This window comes from Pseudophryne corroboree (genome assembly GCF_028390025.1).
Source record: "Pseudophryne corroboree isolate aPseCor3 chromosome 3 unlocalized genomic scaffold, aPseCor3.hap2 SUPER_3_unloc_13, whole genome shotgun sequence".
Taxonomy (NCBI): domain Eukaryota; kingdom Metazoa; phylum Chordata; class Amphibia; order Anura; family Myobatrachidae; genus Pseudophryne; species Pseudophryne corroboree.
This window is the reverse complement of record NW_026967501.1, coordinates 460,418-478,830: the sequence shown is the minus strand read 5'-3', so window position 1 is coordinate 478,830 and position 18,413 is coordinate 460,418. Positions and strand designations below refer to the sequence as shown.

General features: G+C 45.0%; 1 protein-coding gene across 1 annotated transcript in view; it reads left to right on the top strand.

Moving 5' to 3' along the window:
• The first annotated feature begins 1,868 nt into the window (after positions 1–1,868).
• Positions 1,869–18,413, top strand: part of LOC134983356 (zinc finger protein 585A-like) — a 103,281-nt gene continuing 86,736 nt past the window's right edge. Inside the window, exon 1 of the mRNA XM_063949062.1 lies at positions 1,869–3,265. Coding sequence (XP_063805132.1) covers positions 1,907–3,265 — 1,359 coding nt within the window. The 5' untranslated portion in view covers positions 1,869–1,906. The remainder of the gene's footprint in view (positions 3,266–18,413) is intronic.

The window sequence follows — 18,413 nt, the reverse complement described above, 5'->3', positions numbered from 1 at the left end:
ACAGCCCATGTCACCTCTAGTAATCCCACATGATCTCTCAGTGTTACCTAAATGTATGCACAGGCGATGTTATATTACTGCACAGCCCATGTCACCTCTAGTAATCCCACATGATCTCTCAGTGTTACCTAAATGTATGCTCAGGTGATGTTATATTACTGCACAGCCCATGTCACCTCTAGTAATCTCACATGATCTCAGTGTTACCTAAATGTATGCACAGGAGATGTTATATTACTGCACAGCCCATGTCACCTCTAGTAATCCCACATGATCTCTCAGTGTAACCTAAATGTATGCACAGGCGATGTTATATTACTGCACAGACCATGTCACCTCTAGTAATCCCACATGATCTCTGTGTTACCTAAATGTATGCACAGGCGATGTTATATTACTGCACAGCCCATGTCACCTCTAGTAATCCCACATGATCTCAGTGTTACCTAAATGTATGCACAGGCGATGTTATATTACTGCACAGCCCATGTCACCTCTAGTAATCCCACATGATCTCAGTGTTACCTAAATGTATGCACAGGCGATGTTATATTACTGCACAGCCCATGTCACCTCTAGTAATCCCACATGTTCTCTCAGTGTTACCTAAATGTATGCACAGGCGATGTTATATTACTGCACAGCCCATGTCACCTCTAGTAATCCCACATGATCTCAGTGTTACCTAAATGTATGCACAGGCGATGTTATATTACTGCACAGCCCATGTCACCTCTAGTAATCCCACATGATCTCAGTGTTACCTAAATGTATGCACAGGCGATGTTATATTACTGCACAGCCCATGTCACCTCTAGTAATCCCACATGATCTCTCAGTGTTACCTAAATGTATGCTCAGGTGATGTTATATTACTGCACAGCCCATGTCACCTCTAGTAATCCCACATGATCTCAGTGTTACCTAAATGTATGCACAGGTGATGTTATATTACTTTACAGCCCATGTCACCTCTAGTAATCCCACATGTTCTCTCAGTGTTACCTAAATGTATGCACAGGCGATGTTATATTACTGTACAGCCCATGTCACCTCTAGTAATTCCACATTATCCCAGTGTTACCTAAATGTATGCACAGGCGATGTTATATTACTGCACAGCCCATGTCACCTCTAGTAATCCCACATGATCTCAGTGTTACCTAAATGTATGCACAGGTGATGTTATATTACTGCACAACCCATGTCACCTCTAGTAATACCACATGATCTCTCAGTGTTACCTAAATGTATGCACAGGCAATGTTATATTACTGCACAACCCATGTCACCTCTAGTAATACCACATGATCTCTCAGTGTTACCTAAATGTATGCACAGGCGATGTTATATTACTGCACAGCCCATGTCACCTCTAGTAATCCCACATGATCTCTCAGTGTTACCTAAATGTATGCACAGGCGATGTTATATTACTGCACAGCCCATGTCACCTCTAGTAATCCCACATGATCTCTCAGTGTTACCTAAATGTATGCACAGGCGATGTTATATTACTGCACAGCCCATATCATCTCTAGTAATCCCACATGATCTCCGTGTTACCTAAATGTATGCACAGGTGATGTTATATTACTGCACAGCCCATGTCACCTCTAGTAATCCCACATGTTCTCTCAGTGTTAGTAACACTCCTGTCCAAGCTTCCTAGTATTATTTTAAAGATAAACATAAATGCAATGCCAGAAATACAGTACTGGATACAGTGTTTGTTACAGAATTATATATTGTACCATGTAACACCCTACTCATTTTATAGTAATTTGTCAGTTTTGATCATAATCTTTACTAGATATTAATTGTTTTATGAAAATTCACATTTCCATAATGTATTTTATTTCCAGCAGATGGACACACAAGCAGGAATATCTCAGAAGGACATCTAATGTTATCCCTGGATTGTGACATAAAAGATAATGACAGTAGACAGGATTCTCCAGGAGATAACCCCATTACCCCAATTGTACATCCAGCTCTATCAGCTGATCCCTCTGATCCAGGGAAATGTTCTCCTGATCACTCTGATATTGGTGCATCTGTTACAGCACTGACAGTAGATACAGTGTTTCCCTGTTCTATAGATGCCAAATGTTTTACACAAAACACAAAGCCTATTACCCATCAGACAGGTAAGGCAGGTGAGAGGCCATTTCCATGTTCTAAGTGTGGGAAATGTTTTGCACAGAAATCATCTCTTGTTATACATGAGAGAAGTCACACAGGTAAGAAGCCATTTTCATGTTCTGAGTGTGGGAAATGTTTTACATCCAAATCATATTTTGTTATACATCAGAAAACTCACATAGGTGAGAGTCCATTTACATGTTCTGAGTGTGGGAAATGTTTTACACGTAAATCACATCTTGTTCAACATGAGAGAAGTCACACCGGTGAGAAGCCATTTTCATGTTCTGAGTGTGGGAAATGTTTTACACGGAAATCACATCTTGTTCAACATGAGAGAAGTCACACCGGAGAGAAGCCATTTTCATGTTCTGAATGTGGAAAACGTTTTTCACACAAGTCTTGTCTTGTTATACATGAGAGAAATCACACCGGAGAGGGGCCAATTTCATGTTCTGAGTGTGGGAAATGTTTTGCACAGAAATCAACTCTTGTTAGACATGAGAGAAGTCACACCGGAGAGAAGCCATTTACATGTTCTGAGTGTGGGAAATGTTTTTCACTAAAATCAAATCTTGTTCAACATGAAAGAAGTCACACTGGAGAGAAGCCATTTTTTTGTTCTGAGTGTGGAAAAGGTTTTTCACACAAGTCATATCTTGTTATACATGAGAGAAGTCACACCGGAGAGAAGCCATTTTCATGTTCTGAGTGTGGAAAAGGTTTTTCACACAAGTCATATCTTGTTATACATGAGAGAAGTCACACAGGTGAGAAGCCATTTGCATGTTCTGAGTGTGGAAAAGGTTTTTCACACAAGTCCTATCTTGTTAGACATGAAAGAAGTCACACAAGTGAGAAGCCATTTTCATGTTCTGAGTGTGGCAAATGTTTTATACGGAAATCACATCTTGTTAGACATGAGAGAAGTCACACAGGTGAGAAGCCATTTTCATGTACTGAGTGTGGGAAAGGGTTTATACAAAAATCACATCTTGTTCGACATGAGAGAAGTCACACTGGAGAGAAGCCATTTTCATGTTCTGAGTGTGGGAAAGGTTTTATACGGAAATCACATCTTGTTCAACATGAGAGAACTCACAGAGGTGTGAAGCAATTTGCATGCTGAGTGATTAATAAATCAGCTCTTGTTGGACACAGTAGACATCACACAAGTGGTGAACCATTTTAATCTTCTGGATATACTCATCTTCACCATTTCCCTGCAATGTTCCTTCAGGTTTTATCTTATGTCCTGTGTTTTTTTTACAATATACATGCTGCTACTGGGTGAAATAATAAGACGTCATGTCCTCCTTTACCTCTGTTATGCAGATAACCTGTCTTTGTTCCGGGTACTGAAAACAATACCAATACTAAATGTCTAGCTGAGCTCCAGATGTGGGTGATGCTAGTTGGCCATGACTCAGTCCTAGTGAAACAGGTCCATATGCTAATGCACGCCGACTCGCCTGTCTTCTGATTACTTCCACTCCTATCCAAGATTTTTCACGTGCTGCTCCCTTACTCTGGAATTCCCTACCTCTCCCCCTCAGACTCTCCACCTCTCTACAAAACTTCAAACGGGCTCTTAAGACCCATTTCTTTACCAAACACAGCCAACTTTAACCCTCTGTTCCACGCTCTCTATGTACCCCATCTGTGTCACCCCTGTCTGTCTACCCCTCCCCTTAGAATGTAAGCTCTCACAAGCAGGGCCCTCTTCCCTCACGTGCTTATCCTTTTCTTACTTTAATAATCCTCAACTGCCCAAATCCTGCAGTTTTTTGGCCATCCTGGAACTTATCTCTATGTCATTTACTGGTGTAGTTATGCTTAGTTACCCTGTACTTGTCCTATATTGTCTTCAACTGTAAGTCACTGTTTTCCTGTTTTGATTATGTGCACATGTACTCTGTAATTGGGTGCTGCGGAACCCTTGTGGTGCCATATAAATAAAGGATAATAATAATAATGTAGAAGCTCAGCAACAAATGGTAAGACTGCTGCTTTGCCGACCAGACCTACACTTAGGGGTTCAGAGTTTGTATGGAACCTTTGTGTCCTGGATGGTGGAGTGACACTTAGACATCCGGTATCAGCCACAGATCCTCATCTGAGGACCATAGCCAGACTCCAGTACTTAAGTCCCTCAGAAGATCTACCTACAGTCATACATGCACTTGTATCATCACACATAGACTACTGCAATGTCCTCTACCTGGGTCTCCCAGCAATAGAATTGCACCGCTTGTACAGAATGCAGCAGCCAGGCTGTTACCTAACCAGCCCGTTCCTGCCCCATAACATCCATTCTCTGCTCCCTTCACCGGCTGCCTGTAAGATGGTGACTATTACATAATCTTACTGACTCTCCCAGGCCTACGTGACCAGGGCCAAAGGTACCAGAAGCAGCTTCTGCCTCCTTACTGCCCTGGTTACTTCCATCTGCAGATGGACTGTTACCAGCAGCACCAAGAATCTGCCGTAATTCATTTGTGGATGATCTGTTAGCATTGTAGCCCTGACCATGGAACCTGCTGCCTCACACAGTCCAAGAGACCTCCACTCTGGAGACCACAAACAGACTGATGACTGTTACATTAATGTTCCTTCACTTCCTAAATAATACATCCCACATGCTGAGTACTTTATTCTGTTCTACTTATTGTGTATCTTGTGCTCTGTGTAAATGTGAATGTAAAGTTCTGTGAGTGCTATTGGGAGGAAAGTGCTGTATAAGTAACATTATTACTGGTGAGAATGACAGGAGTCAGATCTAGTTACACCATACGTTACATATACAGAAGGGGAAATGTATAAGTAACATTATTACTGGTGAGAGTGACAGGAGTCAGATCTAGTTACACCATACGTTACATATACAGAAGGGGAAATGTATAAGTATCATTATTACTGGTGAGAATGACAGGAGTCAGATCTAGTTACACCATACGTTACATATACAGAAGGGGAAATGTATAAGTAACATTATTACTGGTGAGAATGACAGGAGTCAGATCTAGTTACACCATACGTTCCATATACAGAGACTTCGTATCTAACAATAGAGACCCTTGTATTTAGATATCCAGAACTTAATGACATTTTATGAGGGTTTTATGTCAGGAGAAAGAGGACATGATAATGAATATCTGATGGACCTTTGCTTTGGACAAACAACATGCCATTATGAACAAGAACGACCTTTATGCTGACAAGGCCTATTGAGAAGCCCAATTGATGTGAATGGGAGATCCAAGACTCATGGAGCCAGTCTGCCATCTTCAGGAGAAGATCGGCCGTGCAATTAGCTCAGCTGACCATATTTGGCACTTCCGGTTATTCACCATCAATCAATCCATGTTCCCCATGATATCTAGATGTACGCCCAATTGATTAATCGGTTATGAATTATTGTATAATCATGTACTATATATATGTAAGCCTGAAATGTCCTGAGGGCACAGGTATCATTGATGAAGTCTGTCTTGGGTCACGTTTCTCTGCACAGAATTATAGGCGTGGCCTCTTATTTGAGAATAAATTCTATATGCTGAATATCATCGCAACGGAGACTTCCCAATTCTTTTTATGATAAATCGACATTATCATTTGGGGGCAACGTTCAATTAACTTCGACCCGCTTCTACGGCAGACCACCTTTTCCAGGTGCAACAGACAAAGGGGACATCAGCCGGCTGCTCTCAGAGGTAACTATACCTTTTTTATATATATATATATATATAATACCTGTACCCTTGCTCTGCTGCCTCTGGTCAAAGTATTCTGTGGCTGCTGGGACGCTGGTTATACTGAACTCGGAACAGTTGGTGAGTTCTTGTGATCCATATTCATGCATAAGTAACTAACACATTACGGTACTGTTATGTCTTTTACATGATTTTATTCTCTCGTCTCTCTCTGCACTGTTTATCAAGGCACTGATAGTACTGCATAGTATGCGTATACCATTGAGATGAAGGGAAATTGATTGCCTCATCCTAACTGATGCCGCTGTATTATTATGTTATTTGATAGTCTAAAGTACATAGATAAGATATTGTAGGATTTATGCCGGCTTGAATAGAAAAGTGAGTTTAGTTTTGGATTTTGATGTTGTTTTAGTTCCGGAATAGTATTCCCTGTGAAGGAATAAGGGAATAGAGAATTGAGTCACTTGTTGATATAACGTATAGTTTGGCATCACAAATTTCTGAAAGACGCTCACGCGCTGTCTATTTGAGACTCTTTGTGGCCACAGAGAGCAGTCCAGGCGACAAATTGGGAGAAATAATATACTGTGTTGTTGAAAAATGGGAAGTGACTCTTCAGAGAGTAATGACAGTACTGCTGCTAATTGTATGTTCAGCCTTTATGGACAACCGTGTGTCCAGTATGTGTCTAAGTGGAATGACATCACACAGGATGAGACGGTACCATTTCCTAAGACGGGCAGTTTTGACCCCGTAGTACTTCAATGCCTTGAGAAACGGGTAAAGTCAGTTATAAAACCTAATGAGCGCATTAAACATTTGCAAGTTTTAGATTTATGGAAAAAGGAAATGTGTAACTGGACTGCAGATAATGGTAAGATTAACCTCTGTATTGACATATGTACTGACACCAAACCCACATAGTAATCCTCCACCATACAACAATATCACAGCATCACCAGCATCTCTATATCCAGTAAGAGAATTAGTCACTACAGAATACACCTAATGACATATCCAGCCTAGAGGATGACGCAGCATTCATCCAGTTTCCAGCTTTTCACAGTGCAGTTCCTCCTGCTGTACAGCCTTCTTACATACCTCCCCCAGCACAGGACGCCCAGGGCTCTGCCCCTCCTGTAATATCCACAAGTACACAACACATAGTCCACCTACGGCACATGGCTCTGACCAAAGAAGCCCACACCAAGAACAAGATGGTGACACAGAACATGACATTGACATATTACAGGAAAACCTTAAACACCGTGTCTCTATAATATCTGATGACTCTTCTGCTTCTCCTGTCTCCCATCCATCTGCTAACTCCCCTGATTTCTATCAGCTTCTGTTACCTAGCCTTCCTTTGCTACTCCACCAGTGGCCTCTCCTGTATATATAAGTGGTAATCAAGCATGTCTCAATGTCACCAGTATACAGGACATATTGCACAGTCCATAAGAACACTCAGAGATGGACCCAGGTTTAATTACAGAATACTAAATAACAGGACGGCGTGTATTCCACCGCATAGGGACAAGAGAAATCATTGAGGCAGACAAGATCAGCTTGCAGCATACACCATACAAGTGCCTACAGACCAAGCCAGCATAGATACTGACAGTGAGACCGTAGCACTGAATACTATGCCCACAATGAAATTACCAGGGAGGCCAGAAGTGAAAGGTGAAGGCAATACTGCTGTAAGCCCGGCTGTACCAGCTTCCTCAGTTGAGGTCAGTTACCCACTATCAAAAACTGATCTGTTAAGTATAAAAGTTGGATTTCCAGACCCGAGGAAAGATTCTAATGCCACTTGTAGGTACCTCTCACAGGAATATTATGTACATAAGTTTACTTGCAGGGATCTAGAACAGATATTATATACTTTACCTGAGGATTTAGCAGAATCCCTCACAACCAGTATTGATCTCTCTGCAAATGATTATGGTGACCCAACTAAAGGAAAGATAGAGGCACTTAATGCTAAGCTGTGTGACCTATGCCCACCAGTCCCCAAATGGGACGATTTGTTCACAATCAAACAGGCAGACACTGAAACAGTGGATAAGTATTTTGGTAGATTTAAGTTAATGGTGCCCACATTTACTGCTGGAGAAGTGATAGTTAAACCAAATGAGGCTAGTTCCATGCTAGTTACATGTTTTGTGGAAGGTCTAAAGCCTGCAGTAATGTCCGCACTTGAGACTACTAAACTAGCATGGAGAGACGCCCCAATAAACACTGTAGGGGGGGTGAAGCAAGAGCTCGTGACCTTAATCTTGTCAAACCCACTCCTGTTCTCATTGTCCTTATGGACCCCAGGCAGCTGGACTCATGGAGAGAGCTAATTATACCATAAAGAATAAACTTTCCAAGGTCATAGAAGAGACAAGCCTAAACTGGGTAGAGGCACTGCCCATCATACTACACAGTATTAGAGTGACTCCCAAACCTCCTCTCAGTCTGTCCCCATATGAGGTGTTATTTGGAAAACCATCCCAACCCGATGATAGGCCCAGAAGAAAGCCACTCCACCCTACATGATCTAACCACAAAATATGTCCTAGACTTGCATGAACGATTCAAACAAATACACAAAGGACGAATTCTCTCTAAAGGTGCTAATCAAATTGACTTGAAATGCTATGATGTGAAACCAGGAGAATTTGTAATGGTTAGAAATTTCTTACGCTCTGGTTCATTTGTAGACAGGTGGGAGGGACCATACCAAGTACTGTTGACCATGCCCACGGCAGTAAAGGTTGCAGAGAAATTGGCTTGGATACATGCATTGCATTGCAAGAAAGTGACTGAGGATGGGAAGAGCAGAGTCCCAGAAAAACCCTCCAGAGGAAGAAGCTGCAGAAGCGTTGAACTTGCAGGCTCTGTTTGAGGAACCCCAGTAACCAGAGACTAAGAGGTAATAAAAATGGCCTGGTTTGGTAAGATGTATATTGAGAATGATGTGGGACAGTCAGTGTTGCTAAACCCCAATCAGGTGAAGAAAAGATCCAGACAGGCCATCGAGATTGGAGTATCGGTTGTAAGCCTGGGAATAATTATATGGATGGGAGGATTATTGACTTACTACTTATTGACAAGGATGACTGAGGGCCCAGGGAAGGGTCAGTCTCTGATGACCTTTGAGGAGGTGATACATCCTTATCCTAGTTATGTACCTCTCATCACTGTTAGGCGCCGGGGTCCGCTCGTCGGTGCGGCCCGGCGCCTAGCAACCAGGGACGCCGTACGCGGACAGCCGCCGGCTCCCTGGCAATGCTGGACGCCGAGTGCGCTGAGCCGCACGGACCCTAGCAACGGGGACGCCACTGGCGGACCATGTTCCCCATTGCTAGGCTTTAAGAGTTAATGTATTCTCCTGCTCTCTGGCCATGCAGCAAGGCAGCTGCACGGCATTTATTCTAATCAGCCTTTTGGCAGCTGATTGGAGGACTCCTTGTTAAATACACTCCCAGGGCTTCTCACAGACGCCGGTAATAGCTTCCTGCATGCTGTTTCTGTTTGCTGAGAGTCTGTTCCAGTCTTGCTGTATCCGGTCATTCCAGTATTCGGAAGTCCTGAACTCGGAAGTTTGTCATCTTATTCCTGGAGTCCTGACTAATCACCATATAACATCCAGTGGTGTTCGTGAGTCGCGGCCTTGCCATGTGTTGCGGCTTGTCCGCTTTATTATTTATTATTTGTGTTTTGGAGCATTTTGCGGAGGGTTCCGCTTCCACAGGTCCACTCTGGTATCCGGCGGTGCTGGGTAGGAGTATTGGACAAGTGGATTTTGGTTGTCCTTTTCCCTGGCGGGTTTCCGCACATACTTCTGTTTTTGTTAGTTAGCTTGTTGCCCCTGGCCTGTTGTCAGTCAGAGGTCCTCTTGTTATCATCCTGCCTCGGATTTCCCTTTGTCTCTCCCTAAGACCGGGGGGCTCCGGAGTTGGGCAGACATAATCCGCCCTTCAAACGTGGCTGCCAGGGGCTCAAGAAACCATAGTCTCGCAGGGGATTTCCGATAGCACGGGTGAGACAATAGAGTTAGGGCGCCAGGGGCAACTAGTCTTCCCTGCTCCCGTTACCTGCATTCCATTCCAGCGCTCTGGTCCTTGTCATAAAATCTCCTCCGGTCAGGAGTGCTGGAATCATAACATTATTACCGGCCATACCAAAACTTAAAATTAAACAGAGTTTAATTTTTTCTTATTCAGTTTTTGTAAGAAATTGTCGGCCTCATGAATCCAACAGGGTTAGGACCAAATCCTGGTCAGCTCTTAGTCAGTCAGATTCAAGAACTTACTCAGATGGTTCAGGATCTTTCCCTTCGGGTGAAGTCGCAGGAAGATCTTTTATGAACTTCCCCGAGGGTAGTTCCTGAACCAAAAATGCATTTGCCTGACCGTTTTTCTGGGGATAGAAAAGAGTTTTTTAATTTTAAAGAATCCTGTAAACTTTATTTTCGTTTAAGACCGATCTCCTCGGGTACTGAATCTCAGCGGGTCAGGATTATTATTTCTTTGCTCCAGGGGGATCCCCAGACTTGGGCATTTGGTTTAAAAGCAGATGATCCGCTGTTGTTGTCAGTAGACGCTTTTTTGGGGTCTTTAGGACTGTTATATGACGACCCTGATAGAGAGGCATCCGCTGAAGGTCAGTTGCGTGCTCTCAGATAGGGTAGGAATCCCGCAGAGGTTTATTGTACGGAGTTTCGCCGGTGGTCGAACGACTGTGGCTGGAATGACCCAGCCCTGCGCAGTCAGTTTCGCCTCGGCTTATCAGAATCTATTAAAGACAGTCTCCTCCAGTATCCCGCTCCTGAGACTCTCGATAAACTCATGGAGCTTTCTATTAAGATTGATCGTCCTCTCAGAGAGCGGAAGGCTGAAAAAGGAGCATCGGTCAGGTCATCTCCGTGTGTATATTCCATTCCTGAGGACATAGAGGAGCCCATGCAGATGGGTCTCTCCCGGTTGTCTCCTGAAGAGAGAGCCAGAAGGCAAAACTCTGGTCTTTGTTTGTACTGTGGGGGTAAGGGACATTTTGCTCGTAATTGTCCGAATAAGTCGGGAAACGCCTTGACCAGGTGAATTGTGAGGGGGTTCAACTAGGTCTGCAGCTTATCTCCTCGCATAACTCCCTTTTAGTCCCAGCTAAGGTTTCCTTTGGCAGCCTCAGTTCCTCGGTGTCGGCTTTTGTCGACAGTGGAGCCGCAGGAAACTTTATGGATTTAACTTGGGCCAAGGCCTTAGGCATTCCTCAGTTATCTTTGGGTAGGAGTGTCACCATGCATGGTTTAGATGGGAGTCCACTGTCCAATGGGGTTATTTCCCTCTGTACACCCCCTATACTACTTACGGTAGGAGCTCTTCATTCTGAAAAGATCGAGTTCTTCCTTACCCATTGCCCAGCAGTTCCAGTGGTTCTGGGTAACCCTTGGCTGGCCTTTCACAACCCCACCATTGATTGGCGGTCAGGGGAGATTTCTCAATGGGGTGCCTTCTGTGATAAGGAATGTATTTCGTTTCCAGTCAGAATAGCTGCTGCAATTCCTGAACTCATTCCCGTGGAGTACCAGGAGTTTGCTGATGTGTTCTCCAAGGGCAATGCAGACATTCTGCCTCCCCATCGGCCTTATGATTGCTCCATTGAGCTAATTCCTGGTGCCGCATTGCCAAAGGGAAGGTTATATGCTTTATCCGGGCCAGAAACTGCGGCCATGAATGACTATGTTAAAGAGAGCCTAGGGAAAGGATTTATTAGGTCATCTAAATCTCCTTTAAGTGCAGGCTTCTTCTTTGTGGAGAAAAAGGATGGCTCGCTCAGACCTTGCATTGACTATAGAGCCTTAAATAAAATCTCAGTTAAAAATACTTATCCTCTGCCGCTGATTTCTGTCCTCTTTGATCAGCTGCGTTCAGCTGTGATTTTCTCCAAAATCGATCTAAGAGGAGCGTATAACCTCATCCGAATCAGGTCCGGAGATGAGTGGAAGACAGCCTTCAGTACTCAGTCGGGTCACTACGAGTACCTAGTGATGCCGTTCGGCTTGTCTAGCACTCCAGCAGTTTTCCAGGACCTCATTAACGATGTGCTCCGTGACTTCCTAGGGAAATTCGTGGTCGTTTACTTAGACGACATCCTGATTTATTCTGACTCTATTGAACAACATGTTACCCAGGTGCGTCAGGTTCTTCAAAAGTTACGTGAGAATCATCTATATGCCAAACTGGAGAAATGCGAGTTTCATGTCACGGAGGTATCTTTTTTAGGATACATTATTTCCCCTCGGGGATTTTTCATGGAACCAAAGAAGCTTCAGGCCATCCTTAGTTGGGCGCAACCCACCAATTTAAAAGCAATTCAGCGCTTTTTAGGGTTTGCGAATTATTACAGGAGGTTCATTCATTCCTTCTCCGACCTGGTTGCTCCCATTGTGGCCCTGACAAAGAAAGGAGCGGATCCTACCAACTGGTCGCGTGAAGCGGAGTTGTCCTTTCGGGCCTTGAAACAAGCTTTTGTCTCGGCTCCAGTCCTTAGACATCCCAATCCAGGATTGCCCTTCGTTGTGGAGGTTGATGCCTCGGAGGTTGGAGTAGGGGCTATACTATCTCAAAAGGATCCAGAGTCTCAGGAACTACATCCTTGTGCCTTTATGTCTAGGAAATTCTCCTCCGTTGAATCCAACTATGACGTTGGTAACCGGGAACTACTGGCAATAAAATGGGCTTTCGAGGAGTGGAGGCATTGGCTGGAGGGAGCAACACATACCATTTCAGTATTGACTGACCATAAGAATCTGCAATACATCGAATCAGCTAAGCGGCTGAATGCCCGGCAGGCTCGTTGGGCTTTGTTCTTTACTCGTATCAAGTTTATTATAACTTTCAGGCCAGGTTCCAAGAATACCAAGGCAGATGCTCTGTCACGCAGTTTTCTTCCGGTTCATGATAACAGTCCTGTTACTCCCATACTTCCATCTTCAGTCATTTGGGCAGGCCTCACACAAGATTTATTTACCCAGTTAAAACAGCTTCAACACCAAGCTCCTGGAAATTCTCCTGCTGGTCGTCTTTACGTCCCTGAGTTCCTGAGATCTAATGTTTTGACTGAGTTCCATGATAACAAAGTTTCCGGGCATCCAGGGATCTCTAAGACATTGGAGTTAGTCTCCCGCTCAGTATGGTCGCCTGGTCTTTCTAAAGACGTTAAGGAGTTTGTTTCTTTATGTCAGGTTTGTGCACAGCATAAGGTTCCCCGTTCCTTGCCTATCGGGCAACTTATGCCCTTGAATGTCCCTCTCAGGCCATGGTCTCATATTTCCATGGATTTTGTGTGGTGAACCTTCCCCTTTCAGCTGGATGCAGAGTCATTTGGGTGGTAGTAGACCGTTTTAGCGAGATGGCTTATTTCATTGCCCTTCCCCGACTGCCATCTGCCCAAGGATTGGCAGTGTTGTTTCTCTGCCATGTTTTCAGACTTCATGGGTTGCCCACTGATATTGTTTCTGATCGGGGTCCACAATTCGTTGCACAATTCTGGAAGTGTTTTTGTGCTTCATTAAAGATGAGATTGTCATTAACATCTGGTTACCACCCACAGTCCAACGGGCAAACCGAGCGAGTTAACCAATCATTGAAACAGTATTTGCGTTTGTACTCAGCCAAACTCCAGAATGATTGGTCCGAGTTTCTTCCATTGGTGGAGTTTGCTTACAATAATTCTTGTCATTCCTCCACCAACGTGTCTCCATTCTTTTCAGTTTTTGGTTTTCACCCCAGAGCTAATTCTTTTTTTCAACATTCCTCAGTTTCCTCGCTAACCTTAACCTCCCATCTCAGAGCCATTTGGAAAAAAGTGCACCTTGCTCTCAGAAAAGCGGCCTTTCGTGAGAAATTTTTTTCTGACTGGCTCCGACGTCCTTGCAATTTTAAGGTGGGAGATAGGGTATGGTTGTCGACTCGTAACATTAGACTTCGACAATCTTCAGCTAGGTTGGGACCCAAATTTATTGGACCATTTCATATCATTAAAAAAGTTAACCCAGTTGCTTTCCGGTTACGTTTACCAAAATCTCTTCGGATTGGTAATACGTTTCATTGCTCACTGTTGAAGCCATACATTTCTTCCAATAAATTTCCTTGGAAGATCTCTCAGGGAAGATCTCCAGTGGATGTACAGGGACAACAGGAGTTCCTGGTGGAGAAGGTTCTCGATTCCAAGTTGTCCAGGGGCCGGCTTTATTTTCTGGTTCACTGGAGAGGTTATGGTCCAGAGGAAAGGTCCTGGGTCCTGGATAAGGATCTTCATGCCCCAAGGCTCAAGAGGGCATTTTTTCGGGAATTTCCTTGGAAGCCTGGCTTTAGGGGTTCCTTGACCCCTCCTCAAGGGGGGGGGTACTGTTAGGCGCCGGGGTCCGCTCGTCGGTGCGGCCCGGTGCCTAGCAACCAGGGACGCCGTACGCGGACAGCCGCTGGCTCCCTGGCAATGCTGGACGCCGGGCGCGCTGAGCCGCACGGACCCTAGCAATGGGGACGTCACTGGCGGACCGTGTTCCCCGTTGCTAGGCTTTAAGAGTTAATGTATTCTCCTGCTCTCTGGCCATGCAGCAAGGTAGCTGCACAGCATTTATTCTAATCAGCCTTTTGGCAGCTGGTTGGAGGACTCCTTGTTAAATACACTCCCAGGGCTTCTCACAGATGCCGGTAATAGCTTCCTGCATGCTGTTTCTGTTTGCTGAGAGTCTGTTTCAGTCTTGCTGTATCCGGTCATTCCAGTATTCGGAAGTCCTGAACTCTGAAGTTTGTCATCTTATTCCTGGAGTCCTGACTAATCACCATATAACATCCAATGGTGTTCGTGAGTCGCGGCCTTGCCGTGTGTTGCGGCTTGTCCGCTTTATTATTTATTATTTGTGTTTTGGAGCATTTTGCGGAGGGTTCCGCTTCCACAGGTCCACTCTGGTATCCGGCGGTGCTGGGTAGGAGTATTGGACAAGTGGATTTTGGTTGTCCTTTTCCCTGGCGGGTTTCCGCACATACTTCTGTTTTTGTTAGTTAGCTTGTTGCCCCTGGCCTGTTGTCAGTCAGAGGTCCTCTTGTTATCATCCTGCCTCGGATTTCCCTTTGTCTCTCCCTAAGACCGGGGGGCACCGGAGTTGGGCAGACATTATCCTCCCTTCAAACGTGGCTGCCAGGGGCTCAAGAAACCATAGTCTCGCAGGGGATTTCCGATAGCACGGGTGAGACAATAGAGTTAGGGCGCATGGGGCAACTAGTCTTCCCTGCTCCCGTTACCTGCATTCCATTCCAGCGCTCTGGTCCTTGTCATAAAATCTCCTCCGGTCAGGAGTGCTGGAATCATAACAATCACACCCCTAGACACTAGAAACAAGAGGAAGATAAAAGAGGCTAAAGAGGTATACCCAAATAGATGTCAGCAGCTACCCCCAATAGCCAGATGTATTTGTAAATATTGCAGACGGAACCCTGAGCAAAGATGTATAGATTGGTGCCACGATAACCCATTGCTCTTTGGAGGTGCACGCACAGTCAGAGCCCCCATAGAACAGACCGAGTGCCACAAGATGGTAAATGTGTATAGATGTATCTGTACCCACTGTGGAAGGATCCCACAGAATGATTGTATAGTATGGTGTTATGAAGGTGAGGAGAGGAATCAGACACAACACTCAGACACACACCATACAATCCATGGGGGAATCAGGAATGATCAGGAATGGCTCCCCGAGGAAGGAGAAAATAAGAATAAAAACACAAAGACAGATGAAAGCCCCTATGAGGGCCCAGTGGAAAAAGCTAGGGTATATGAGAGGAACACCTTTGTAGCAATGGCCCCAGCTGCCGCCCATAGTAATGCTTTCTGTGTAGTACCACCCAAACATGTGGGAGAAGCTTATAAGACCTGCTTTATATGTATTCCAATAACAATAGAAGAAATGCAGAAGATAGAATTGTTACCAGGGAAAATATCACCTTTATAGACATTAACATGGAAACATTAGGGACCAACAACCCGGAAGATAAAATCGGGCGGTATCTCACCACCAGGTATAAGCTGGAGATCCAGCCTAGTATATCTGAAAAGAACTGTTAGTATATTATTGGTGGTAAGCCACAGTTTGAGTCTTTAGGGGTTACCCCAAAATGCACTTGGTAACAATAAGCATCCCTAGAATTGATATATACATGCCCAGGGGCTTATTTTTAGTATGTGGGGATATTGCATATTCTTATTACCCAGCAAATCACGGGAGTTTGTTATTTGGGCAGACTCACCTTGGTAGCAGCTCATGCAAACATAACTACTTTGGACTCTCACAGTAAAGAAAAAAGGTAATTAGATCCTGAATGCCGATCAGACTTACCATTACTTAGCGAGGCACAATACTCAGCATTAGCCTTTTCACTCATAGGAGTCCCAGGACTCAGCCTGTATAACACAAGGGTGATAAATAGCATAGCTTGTGGATTGGCTAAAACCATAAATGCCACCAGTACGGCTATTGCTCTTATAAATGAAGAACTCAGAGAAGTAAGAGATGGTATGATACAAATAGAGTAGTCACTGACTACATGTTACTTAAAGCAGGAAGTGGTTGTGAACAATTTAAAGGAATGTGTTGTTTTATCATCTCAGATAATTATAATCCCATTGAAAAGGTTAAGTTGTTGCAGGATATACAAGAACATATGAGCCAATCGGCTGATTGGGACCCCTTCCGATGGATCGGGGCCGGAATGTTAAAAATTGCTTTACCAAATATTACACTGTTATAATAATTCTTATAATCTTTATAATTTATGTAACAATAAAATACAGGGCCGGCTCCAGGCCTACTAGCACCCTGAGCGAAAACATGTAAAAGCGCCCCCCCCCCCCCCCAATGTGCGTGCAGAAGTGGACGTGGCCTATTGGAAAGTGGGCGTGGCCTCATAACTTCATATTATTAGACTATAAATAAATATATTTTCACACACCCTCTACGCACACAATTAGCAGCCTCACACATAACAGCCACAGTAGTGTTCCTTACACACAATGTCTCCAGTATAGTGCCAGATACACACAATGTCTCCAGTATAGTGTCAGATAGACATGATATGCCCCCAGCAGTGGCAGCTACACACAATATGCCCCCCAGCAGTGGCAGCTACACACAATATGCCCCCCTAGCAGTGCCAGTTACACGATAGTGTTCACTTTTTAGGGCAGGGAGGGCACATTTTTAAGTTAGGAGGGCAAAATGACGTACATACTGTAATGCTTGGTGCTCATCTACCTACATGGCAAAGCATGGACAGTGCGCGCCGAAGGCACGCAGCAAAAAATTTAGGGGCGTTGCTTCGTGGGAAAGGTGCGTGGCCACATAATAGTGGCAATTCGCATTACACCACACAGTAGTGCAGCTAATACACACTGCACCAGGTAGAACCTCCTAGACAGTTTGCGCCAGGCAGAGCACGTTAGACACTTTGCGCCAGGCAGAGCACGTTAGACACTTTGCGCCAGGCAGAGCACGTTAGACACTTTGCGCCAGCCAGAGCACGTTAGACACTTTGCGCCAGGCAGAGCACGTTAGACACTTTGCGCCAGGCAGAGCACGTTAGACACTTTGCGCCAGGCAGAGCACGTTAGACACTTTGCGCCAGGCAGAGCACGTTAGACACTTTGCGCCAGGCAGAGCACGTTAGACACTTTGCGCCAGGCAGAGCACGTTAGACACTTTGCACCATTCAGAGCACGTTAGACACTTTGCGCCAGGCAGAGCACGTTAGACACTTTGCGCCAGGCATAGCACGTTAGACACTTTGCACCAGGCAGAGCACGTTAGACACTTTGCGCCAGGCAGAGCACGTTAGACACTTTGCGCCAGGCAGAGCACGTTAGACACTTTGCACCAGGCAGAGCACGTTAGACACTTTGCACCATGCAGAGCACGTTAGACACTTTGCGCCAGGCAGAGCACGTTAGACACTTTGCACCAGGCAGAGCACGTTAGACACTTTGCACCATGCAGAGCACGTTAGACACTTTGCGCCAGGCAGAGCACGTTAGACACTTTGCGCCAGGCAGAGCACGTTAGACACTTTGCGCCAGGCAGAGCACGTTAGACACTTTGCGCCAGGCAGAGCACGTTAGACACTTTGCACCATTCAGAGCACGTTAGACACTTTGCGCCAGGCAGAGCACGTTAGACACTTTGCACCAGGCAGAGCACGTTAGACACTTTGCACCAGGCAGAGCACGTTAGACACTTTGCACCATGCAGAGCACGTTAGACACTTTGCGCCAGGCAGAGCACGTTAGACACTTTGCGCCAGGCAGAGCACGTTAGACACTTTGCGCCAGGCAGAGCACGTTAGACACTTTGCGCCAGGCAGAGCACGTTAGACACTTTGCGCCAGGCAGAGCACGTTAGACACTTTGCGCCAGGCAGAGCACGTTAGACACTTTGCGCCAGGCAGAGCACGTTAGACACTTTGCGCCAGGCAGAGCACGTTAGACACTTTGCGCCAGCCAGAGCAC